General features: G+C 32.6%; 2 protein-coding genes across 2 annotated transcripts; one reads left to right on the plus strand and one right to left on the minus strand.

The window, feature by feature from the left end:
• Nucleotides 1-674: 674 nt before the first annotated feature.
• On the minus strand, nucleotides 675-2,423 carry LOC122630991 (trypsin-7-like). Its single transcript, XM_043816123.1, has 7 exons — nucleotides 2,335-2,423; nucleotides 1,883-1,971; nucleotides 1,704-1,813; nucleotides 1,468-1,606; nucleotides 1,272-1,385; nucleotides 1,012-1,192; nucleotides 675-915 (listed from the first exon to the last, which is right to left on the minus strand). Exons 1-7 carry the CDS (start codon nucleotides 2,399-2,401, stop codon nucleotides 812-814), a joined length of 804 nt encoding a protein of 267 aa, XP_043672058.1. The 5' UTR covers nucleotides 2,402-2,423; the 3' UTR covers nucleotides 675-811.
• Nucleotides 2,424-5,328: 2,905 nt separating this feature from the next.
• LOC122631158 (serine protease hepsin-like) lies at nucleotides 5,329-11,907 on the plus strand. Its single transcript, XM_043816481.1, has 12 exons — nucleotides 5,329-5,492; nucleotides 5,741-5,829; nucleotides 6,066-6,207; nucleotides 6,396-6,506; nucleotides 6,907-7,059; nucleotides 7,763-7,906; nucleotides 9,857-9,968; nucleotides 10,160-10,218; nucleotides 10,685-10,773; nucleotides 10,849-10,987; nucleotides 11,263-11,526; nucleotides 11,761-11,907. Exons 1-12 carry the CDS (start codon nucleotides 5,385-5,387, stop codon nucleotides 11,905-11,907), a joined length of 1,557 nt encoding a protein of 518 aa, XP_043672416.1. The 5' UTR covers nucleotides 5,329-5,384.
• The last annotated feature ends 8 nt before the right edge of the window (nucleotides 11,908-11,915 follow it).

Consider the following 11,915-nt stretch of genomic DNA (forward strand, 5'->3'; position numbering starts at 1 on the left):
TTAAAAGATAATAATATCGCAAAAACATTTATATAATTTTCTAGTTTAAAGTCGCTCATAATTTTTTCAATTGAACGATACGATAACATTTCAAAAGCATCAAATAAGTATAATACTTTCTAAGTAAAAATGATGTTTTTTCGTATGATTTATCGATTGACCTCAAAACCTCGAATCAAGACTAATACATTTCGTAGAGTAAGATGTCATTTTTAGTCTATCAATGATATTTTTCTTTTTTTATTTTCTTTCTTTTTTTTCTCATGTCACAGAAAGTAGTTTTCTCAACAGCATGAAGAAGTAGCGTCACGACGCGGAAAATAAGAGTGAAAGATGAACCAATGAGTGGACTCGACGAACACGGATCGATGTTGTGAACCATCGATGGATATCGGCGTAGCTTGCGGATCTTGTGTCCGACTTAATGGGATCATCGCATTACCTCAGACCTATTAGATCTTAGCATTGCTGTTTCGATAAGACTAGACACCTACTACTTGGAAAGCATATTCTTTGCTCATCTTTCATATTGACATTCTTTCCATTTATAAGTACAATAGAAATTTTATTTCATTTTGCCTTAATCTTTAAACTTCATTATTTTAATATTAATAATGTTTCGTTTCTTTCAGGAAGTACAATAATATGGAAAATACATTGATAATCTGATAGACTTTGCATTTCTTTTCCTTTTAATTTTATTAAAAAATGAAGTACATATATGTGTAATTTAAAAACTACAATTAATCGCGAGTATGAATATCATACAAATTTTAAATAAATTTCAGAGAAATCGAATATTTATCATCGATTAAGATATTGCAGTTTCTTCTTTAATCCAATCTATCACATAAGATAGGCTCGCATAGGCAGTTGGGTATGAAAATCCACAAGCTTCGCTCCACGATGCCACACCTATATTAAAGAATATTTTAGATTATTGTTTTTAAATTGTTTATTAATACTTAGTCAATGGTTTATACTCAAATGGAATAAAAAGTCTTAGTTTACCAATTAGTGTATTGTTTATTATAGCCGGAGCACCGGAATCACCGACGCATGGTTTATGATTGTTGGCGATAACGCAAAACATTCGATTAGTTAATTGATATCCGTACGTCGATGTACATTCTTCGTTACTAATTTTTTGTAGATCAGTTTTTTTCAAGTTCTCGGAAAATGGACCAACATTCTGAAAGGAGATATTCAACCGGAAAAAGTATTTTAACTTAGTCGTTAAAAAAATATTCATTATCTTTTATTTCTCTTACCCGTGTTGCTCCCCAACCAACGACAATAATTTCAATATCATTTTTGATTATCTGATCTTTTTCAGATAATTTAATTGGTTGCTTAAATTTATCAAACACTATCTTCTTCTTTAGCTGAAATATAAAGAATTTTTTTGTAAGACATTTTAGTCAAATAGCTAAGATAGTTGATTGGTCGCTGTTAAAATATCGTTACCTTTACAAGTCCAATGTCGAAATCATTATTTTGATAATTGAAAGCAGGGTGGATAACGATCTTTTCAACATTGTATATTGTACCGTCTTTATAATAATACGTGCTACCCGCTCTAATATGAAATTCCCTAACGTTTATACTGCAAGAAGAGAAATATTCGAATTTATAGGAGAGAACTTGTCAATAGATATAACTATACGAGTATACTATGTCGAATGAGTTCGAACTGGTCTTGCCTGAGAGCACACTGAGCCGATGTTATTATCCACGTATCACTGATAATACTACCGCCGCAAAAATGTACGACATCGTGGCCAAAAATCGTGACATTGTTCTGTAGGGAAACCTGCAAGAAAAGAATAATTTTCTAAATGTCAAATGGCCCGTAAAGTTCGATTGCACGACGTATACTAACTGCAAATGGATATTCTTCTATAACGGCATTCTCTCCTCCGATAATTCTTTGTCCCACTGACTTCAGGCTTATTCTTTTCCGATAATAGTCTGTATGACATTCAAATAAGACGGTGATATCAGCGTATCATTTACAATTATCTTTACATCGAAATATTTCAACTCAATCCTACGTTATAATTCTTTCGTTTTATTTTTATCGTTTTTCTTTTCTCGATTATATCGTCGTAATAATTGAATCTTTAATAAGTATTATCGATTGTTTCTTTACATTCTGTTGGATTATTTTTATATCTAACGCGTTTAAATATTATTATTTTATTGATGGTTCTAATATTTTGTAACATATTGTACGAATTATATGTGAAATTTTGTTTGTTGTGAAAAAGAAAGGAATTGTTTTATATTGTTTTTATGATTGATTGAATAGATGTATGAAAATATTAGGTATACCTGAACCAAAAATGTCAGACATCACCGAAGAACTAAGAAAGGAAATCAGTACTAACAGCTTGATCATTTTAGTATTGTTTGAAGGAATAATGGCTCTCATCGTACTATATAAAGCTTTTGAAATTCATATATATATATATACGATTATATTCTTGCGTATATCATAAAATTGCTAATTCTTGTAATAATATGATTGGGACAGTTTACTCATCGTCACGATGGGAAATTTTTAAATATTCGCACGCAAGATGACTCAAACAGTTATGTAGATAATTTTGAGCTGCATCGTTGTTGCGCCATCAATTCAAAACATCCTGTTTACATTCCAGTCTTCGTCTTTAAGGGAATTAAACTTGGCTGCAGTCATAGAATTTCTAATATAAATATTCAAGTATTTTCATGTTTTGTAATTAACAATCTTGCTTTGTTAATTTTCATGGAATATATATAAAATCTAATTTTGTTCTAGATTGCGTATACTTTGTCCAATCTGTTTATGCATTTTTTCTCTCTATTTAACGAGTAATTTGCTTGATTAGATGAAATTTATTTTCAAACGAGTGAAAACTATTTTATTTCTCTTTGCGTAACATTTTTGAACGCGTACTTACAGGCAGAATGAAAAGGCATCGTCAGTGACGTAAAAAAATATGTTGATTACTTAATTATAACGGCAGGGTTTTATCTAGGATGTTACTAGCGAGTAATTAGTAAGAATTCTAAATTAAAGTAAAAATGCACTTGTACATAGGTGCACCATATGGCGAAGCTTGAATGATAATGTACATAAGCTCGGAGTAGTCCGAATTTCGTAATAAAAACTGAAGAGAAAACACGTTGTAATTGCAATTACGTATGCAGACTTTTGTTGATTTTATGTAGAAACGAGTACGTAGATTTTCTCTGCCTGACAAAGTAGATACTGTACATATATATGTGCGTACGCAATGATGAAATATTTTTCTTGAAAATGTGACAAAGTTCTTCCGAATTGTTGTTTATTTTTCTTTTATTTCTTTATTTTTTCCTCACATAATACATATGTAATTTTTCTTATTATCTTCTGCTGTATGATATCGTAGAATAAACAAATTTTTTCTTGCATACGAAACATTTACGAAACGGAAAAAAGCCGAACGTGAGCTTTACAAATTCGTAAGCATATCAGCATGGTTAAGCTGTTTTCCATTCGATCATTAGACTTTTAATATACGCCATTGCCATTGACCTGGCAATTTCTTATCGATATTGACGTTGTTGATGCATGCGCACCAATTAAAAAGCCATTTCGGACGATAAAGTCGAACTGTATTGGTTTTCACGCTCAACGTATAGCCGTGAGCGAGGTTTATTGATCTTTTGATAAATTTTATCGATGCTACGAATTCATAATACTTTCCTAACATTGGAATATCTATGACTTTGTGAAAAAAATAATAAAAAGATATTCCTTTTGTTTTTACGAATAAATCAAGGAAAAGTTCTTTTTTCTTTTTTCTTTTTTTTCAATAATAATAGTATCACTAAATTTTCATTACAATATATACTGTCGTTTAGCCGTAGAACTATTATAATTTCTATTTCGACTATATGGTACATTCATTATACGCCGTATCATTAATAATAATAGATGGCTTATTTCATGCGGGTTAGCCCATCTAATATTTACGTTGCACTCGAGTTCTCGCATTTCCGAAATAGTTTATTCAGCTACATAAATTATTACATAGCTTTAACGTTACGCTGATGTATATCCGTCCACGTAAAAACGAAATAGTTCTTTTAGAAATTATCGTCTAAGCAATAATGTTTGATAGTTAATGTAACCAAGTTCAATTAAGAGAGAGTTTTAATGAGATTTAATGAAAGTAAACGAAAAAGAAAAATTATTCGCGTTTCATTGAAATTAAAGTACGATATTAAAAAAAAAAAAAAGAGAAAATACAAAAAATATAAAAAAGTATCGCGCGTACGGACGAATATTTTACGGAACATTTATTAAACTCTTTCGTAACGCTTAACGGAATACGTTAGCTAATGGAAGAAGATAGACGAAGGTAGATTTAAAGGCGTATAATTCGATGTGCTATAACGATTAACTATAACTTTCCTGTTCGCTGAAAGTAAAATCGAAAAATAGCTATACGGACGACGGAAATGATAAAATCGTAAATTTCTTTAACGGTGCATTCGAATGAACTAAATATTCGTCAGGTGAAGTATATAGCGAAGCATTAACCGCTTCCCTTTTGGCGAACTATCGTAAAATTCATTTCCATATATTCTCATTGGATAATACATAGATACAAGATATATACACGTATACTATGTGCGCATCTAAGCATTAGAGCATGTGTATCGGTATGTAGGAAGTGAGAGTTTAGCTCGTTAAATACGATGTCTTCTAATCCGGTAGAGTCCTATCGTAAGATTAAGACGTTTTGGCTGGAAGCATTATCTACTTCCGTTAACGTTCAACATTAATTCAGCTCAACCCGTTAAACTCAGTACCGTTCTTCGTCTCACTGTCTTCCTTCTCTTATCGTTGATTTCCTCCCAAATTCGCCGTGACGTTAGCCGTTTCGCAAAATTTTCTAATCTCTCCGGTATTGCTTCGGTAATTCTAGCGAATCGAAAATGTAATTAAATACGGTTACTAATTGTTCATATTACGAGAACAATTTACGATTAGAAATTAATCGATATTTGAATAATCTGCCATTGGATTATTTTAATTAAACAAGACTTATATAAAATTAAAAGAATTAAATATTTTATTTAGAGTTAAAAGAATTAAACAACTTATTTTAGAAATATCTTCTTACTTATTTATATTAATTATATATTAGCAAATTAGTTTAAAAGGAATATTTGAAGATATTTTTAGACGAGATGTATCTTACTTGGAAACACTTCGAGTGAATCAATTCGCGCTATCGATATCGAAGAGTGCTGCCTGTTATCAGTATAGCGATTCGAATCGTACTGAGTTAATTTAACATTCTTAGCGATGTTAAATCAGTGTACGGATTATACTTTAATCAGAAAAGATGTTATACATTCTTTTCTTCATTTTTTTCGCTTCTTTCTCTGCAGCAGATATAAATTCTAGAATCATAGGAGGAAAGTCTACCACGATAACTGCACATCCATATCAAGTAAATATAATTTATTTTTTCTTTTTACTTTAATACTTGCTTCAAATATTTTTCGAAAGTAAGAATTATTATATTTATAAAAGGAATATTTATTTTAAAAATATTTATTAAATAGAAGGCATTTAATTAACAAATTATTATGCGTGAATATTATACTACAATAGCTTGGATATTCTCAAGTACTAGTAGATGTATTTAATTTATTCAAATATCAAAAATATTAATTTGGATTGTTTATTTCATTTAAGGTATCTCTCCTTTATAAAAATAAACTTCTCTGTGGCGGTTCGATAATAAGTAAATTATGGATACTAACCGCTGCACATTGCATTGATAGGTTCGTACAAATTTTATCTCTTTGATTAATTTTATTCATGTTATCATATTTTCCTTTTAATTGTATTTCGTAAATAATATCATTTATAGTCGCTCAATATTCGAAATGTTGTCGATTTGTTTGAATCTTTAGCAGACACGTAGTCGTTTAAATTTCGAAATTGTTCATTTCGAAGATCAGACAACTCGGAGATGTTGTTCTTTCTTTTTTTTTTATTTTCCTTTTTCTTTTTAAAGGATAACAGTCAAAGGACTTTCCGTTCGTGTTGGAAGTACTTATTATGCTAAAGATGGTACGCTCATCGAGAATATAGCTCAACTTATTCCGCACAATCTTTATGACGATCATACTCTTGATTATGACGTTGGCTTGATAAAGGTGAGCGGCAGAGAGCGAAGGCTTTTGAAAGTTTTTTTTTTTATTATTTTATTACGTTACTTTGCTCTGACCGTTCGTCGAAGTTCTAGCTTAAATTTTATCTTATGCGTTATCCATCATTCTTAGCAAGATGCAAAGAAACGTACCATTTCTACAAAAAAGTTCTTAAATTGTATATTCTTTGTTAGTTAGCTTCAGAACTGAAGTTTAGTTCGACAGTGAATATAGTGAAATTACCCTCGGTGAACTCAATCGTGCCAGGTGGACTCAATGCTGTCATCACGGGATGGGGAAAGACGGTAAGAATTTTTTTTTTCTCTGAGGGGATATATCATTCCGATGAACGCGTACACATTCCTCACGTGTTGAGTTAGTTTTGGACATTGACGCTCGTCGAGACTGATTACCGGCGATTTGTGCAAATAGCAGGGGTTTGTCGATCGGTCGACATTGTCCGGTTGTCACAACAAACATTCCTCCTGGCTGGTCGAACGTTTGCTGGATTTCGATTGGCAAACTGTGAGTCGTTGGAAAAGGGTTACTTCTCTCGTTGATGCCAGCTTCAAATTTCAATCGTATTTTCCTTCTCTTCGGCAAATCTCGGAACAAAAGCCAGAGGAAATCGAAATTATTCAACGAGAAAAGGGACATAAAAATAACAGCTGTTTAATTCATAAAACGTATATTTTGAAATTTCAGGCAACGACGGATACATCTAACATGTTGCAAGCTCTGACAGTACCCACCGTTGATCAACAAAAATGCATTGAAATCTTTCGTAAGAGCCCGTATCAAATCACGCAACGAATGATATGTGCCGGTTATCTCTCCGGTGATAAGGACGCCTGTCAGGTAAAGTAAATTGTTAAAGTGAGTGACAGAATTTTCTAGACATTTTTTTCAAAATGGATAACTGTTTTTAGATTTAAAAAGTTGCTTTAATATCTATGTGGTAGTAAATGCATAAAAAGAAATTGATACGCTTAAATAAAGTAGGTCAACGATTGAAAAAAGAACAATAGTACTTTATTCATTCTTATTCGCAAATTTAGAATTAGAATTAGATATTATTCTATTTAAAAATATATCAGAATATTTCTATAATCAAATAACAATATGACACGAATGTCATACTCGCAGATCTAGAATTAAATTTTGTTCAGCTTTTACTCGGTTTGTAAAAATATATGTGTAATTAAATAACGAAGAATCGCGCGTACGAAAGAAATGGCCAAAGTATCTATCCGATAAATTCTTCAAGCGAAATATTATTTTCTATTTTGGAAGGAATAAAGAGAAATGTAGTATATTTTAAAATTAGATCAACCAGTGAATATTTTCCATGTCGTATCAAATTTTACTCGCGATGGTTTATACATCAAGAAAATAGAGTTCTCAAATCATAAGATATTCTTGGCTATTTTACTTTTTATCGATCGATTTAATCGAGATATTTCGTTGTTTAGTTTTCATGTATTACTTTAATATAAAATAAGTATAATAATAATTTCTAATCAAGATATTTTTAATAAATTTTTCATTATTATGATCACAGAGAGATTCCGGTGGGCCTCTCGTGTATAATGGCAAACAGATAGGTATCGTATCTTGGGGTCTAAAGTGTGCAACCAAGGGTTATCCTGGAATATATACAAGAACGTCTGCCATACGTGCTTGGATAACAACTATGACGAAGATATAAAAAAATTCATTGTTTTGTTGAATTAAAATCGATAATTTCCAAATGCTAATTAAGTGAAATGCTATTTTGGAAAATGGGACGTTTATTTTTTAGTATCTTGAAATTCTCTTTTGATAAATTTTTTATCCTACTGCCGAAGTAAAAAACAAAAACTATAATTGCAGTTTTAAGTGTGCCTCTTATCATTAGTGGACTCTTTCGTAGAATGAACTTCAAATTAACAATGATTCGTAGTCGTTATACGGTAGGTACGAGGATGATTACATAATACATCCCCGATATCGTCGAAGCGTATCGAGAAATATCGGAGCCTGGCTTGCAGGCAGTTTAAATGGCTTTCGAGGAAACAATGAAAGTCGATTATCCTAAGAACGGATTTCCGGTTGGCATTCTTTCATCGAGAGAATGACATTACGTCGTCGACAATCGTTGAAATTCATTCGCGTTATTTGCCAGAACGAAACTAACAACGGTGTCGATGATGAATTCCTCGACTATAGTTTGGTAGTCGATAATTGTTCACGTTTTTTGAATCGGTTTTGTAAAAGCAAATGTTTCAATTTTGAATTTAAAAAAAAGAGGAATTAAATATGTGCATATATTATATAATGAATATACTCAATGATGCATCGAGGGTTATGATATTATTATATAAAAATAAATTCAAAAAATAATATTTGTTGAAGACATCGATGTTCAGTAAACTTGTCGAGCTTTTTCACATTTATAAAATTCTAAATGCGAAGTGTGACCTTTCCTACGATCGTCTTAAAAATATTATATATGGGTAAATCAGATATGTACGTATATCGATGACGTCGAATACGTGCTTTCATTCTTTGAATCAAATCGGGTTATCTTTACATAATAAAAGTATAGGGTTTCAACGTGTGCGCCCTTTAAGCAGGGACTCTCTAGCATCGAAATTTCGAGCGGGGAAAAGTACTCACGAAGTGGCAGTAAAATTTTCGAAGAAAAAAATCCGTTCGACCTTAAACGCTTATCCTTGTCGTCATTCGGAATTATTAATTCTCGAGCTGACGCGAACGTGCTCTGAATTTTGTCGCGGTGTGACCTTGCATAAACGGTTTTCTAAGTTCGCACAGATGGCTGACTCGTAAAGGGCAGCACGAAATGGCCATGCTTACCTTCGGTCCTAGAATGCTGGCACATAAAGAGCATTGCTATTGTACGTGATACGGTGATCGTCGTCTTCTTCCGAGGGTAATACACGGAAGGAAAGGCTAAGGTTCAACCACCTTCTCTGTTCTTGCTTTGGCTCACCTTGCGCCCTTCGAGTCGTTAAGAATCATACCGACCGTGGCATACTAATACAATGCGCATTATGGTTGGTAAGCAATCGATATTACCTGGATATCTAGCCAGTTTCCTACTAGTTCAGCAGCTTGCATGCACTACTTCCGTATATCCACTCTCACTGAGATAACAATGAGATATAACACGAGCACGGAAGCGTTTTGTTAGACTTTACGCTGTCCTCGCATCTAGGCGAGCACACGTGCACCGATTTCTAATTTTACCTTCACCTTTCCTCTTGTATAGCCCCACGATATTTCTCACCGAGAAGGAAGTTCCTAGATGTTAAATACCTTGGAACTTCGGCGGTCTATGGGAATATACGTATAATTACGTTATTGGATTTCTCAGATATTTGTACGATAGAGTTGCTGAGCACTCCACGTACGAGATTGGTATCATCGTTCGCGATGTCATTAGATGTCTCTAAGTAGAACAGCGCATGGTTGTTATTCGAGAATGAACTTTTCTTTAACTATCGTATAAATCGATTATCGACTATCATTAGGTATTCTGATACAAAGGTTGCGAGAAGACCGATTCATCGTTCAAAATTGATACAGACGTCTATTAACCTAGATTCCTAAATATCGAAATAAAAGAGAATCAAGCCGAACGACCGACAGGTAGTTCTTTCCTGGCTTTTGTCTCGACTCGTCTCTCATCATGCGTACTCGACTCTTCCTATCGTTTCTTTTTCTCTTCGCACAGCTGGTTCTCTCCCAGGATTTTAATTGGGATTGTACGTATCGTTACTTTACATTCTTTTTCTTTTATTCTTTGAACGTCTTCAAAACGATCAAGTAATGGACAAATGTCGTTACTTTGTTCGTCGAAACGAGATTGGAAGTCGAGCGATTCGTTGGTAATAGACGACAATTGCTCGGCAACAATTCCTGGCGAAATATTGATCTGGATAATTCGGCATTTTAGACGACGAGGGTCGCATTGTTGGTGGCCAACAGACCAGCATTCATCAGCACCCCTACCAAGTGAGTGTTTCGGACAATTATTAACTAGTTAAGCGACGATCGTCGAATCGAAGTCCTCGGGGCGTAACCAGTGAGACAAATATTGTACCTATGTTACTATGTAGTTTCTCTAAACCGGATTAGAAACGCGAATATACGTTATATATTACGTTGCGTTGTTTTATTGTATTCGATATATCTACACAGATCAATTGAATTATCATACTTGATTTATACGAAGATTTTTTTAATAATTCTTTTAGATTTGATCTTAGTTACAAGTAATTTAATTAAAAATAAAGTAATTTTAGTAAAAAGTATTTTGTTATTTTAGTTAAACAGTTTCGGTTGAATAACCAATGAAATTTGTACTTCGAAGAAGAGTTCTATGTTGACATATAATCGATTTTTGCTATGAGTATATTTATAAATTAGCATAATCAAATAGAATGAATAGAATGATATACTCATATGATCGAATTCATAGGTTTCTGTTCGATTTAATACTCGTCATATCTGCGGTGGTGCTATCATTAGTAAGGAATGGATTATCACTGCAGCTCACTGCGTAAAAGAGTGCGTAGAATATTTTATTTTTGAGAATAAATTATATGTACAAATTTGTATTCTAACTTATATCTTTTCTTTTAGCACATTTGTAAGATACGTTTCGATAAAGGCAGGAATATCGGATTTAAGAATGAGAGGTATAATGATTCGTGCTAAGGAAATTATTATTCATGAGAATTATAATCATCAGACTTCGGATTATGATATCGCGTTGATTCGAGTAAGTACTAATCCTATAAAATCTATTTCTACGAGGTTCATGATAATTTTTAATTGAAGCTTTCCTTTTATGAAAAATCTTCAAATATCCTTTCCTTCGAAATAAAAGCTATTAATAGAAATGAGGGTAATATTATTTACGATTAACAGTAAAATTTAAATCGATTCTTCAAATATTATATTTAATACGTAAAAATGATTCTTTTTTGATCTTTATTTCGTTTATGTGATATGAACATTTGATTTAATTATATTCTAATATAATTACAATTATAGTTAGAGAAGTCATTTCATTTTGGACAAAATATGAGACCCATCTCTTTAGCGAAAACTACGGATCAGTATACGACAGGTTCTAAGGCTGTTGTGACAGGTTGGGGCGTTTTAAGAAAGAACGGGGTGTTGTCCGATAAATTACGCGAAGTAAGAGTGCCGGTTCTCTCGAATAGAAATTGTTCATACTTGTATATGGGTCGTGAGATCACGTCAAGAATGCTGTGCGCTGGTTATTTAAATGTTGGTGGGAGAGATGCTTGTCAGGTAAATAACGATTGATTTCGATTCATCGAACAAGTATACAAGTTTATTAATCATTTATTTTTCCTTGTACATTATTTGATACAATTTTAATGCACTTCTGTAAATTCTTTTCGTTTTTTATATGTTATAATGTTTCTTGATGTATTTTCATAATAATTTTAATACTGATGTGTTTACGTAATAACTTACGAAAGAAACGAAAATAAGCGATTGCTTTTTAATTGCTTCTTTTAGGGTGATAGCGGAGGACCATTAGTACAACACGGAAAACTAATTGGCCTTGTATCTTGGGGTTATGGATGTGCAGAACCAGCATATCCTGGGGTTTATACGCGAGTAGCAGCTCTTAGATCTTGGATAACTGAACATGCTGGTGTATGAGAAGTAAA

This window comes from Vespula pensylvanica, chromosome 8, assembly GCF_014466175.1.
Source record: "Vespula pensylvanica isolate Volc-1 chromosome 8, ASM1446617v1, whole genome shotgun sequence".
NCBI classification, from domain to species: Eukaryota; Metazoa; Arthropoda; class Insecta; order Hymenoptera; family Vespidae; genus Vespula; species Vespula pensylvanica.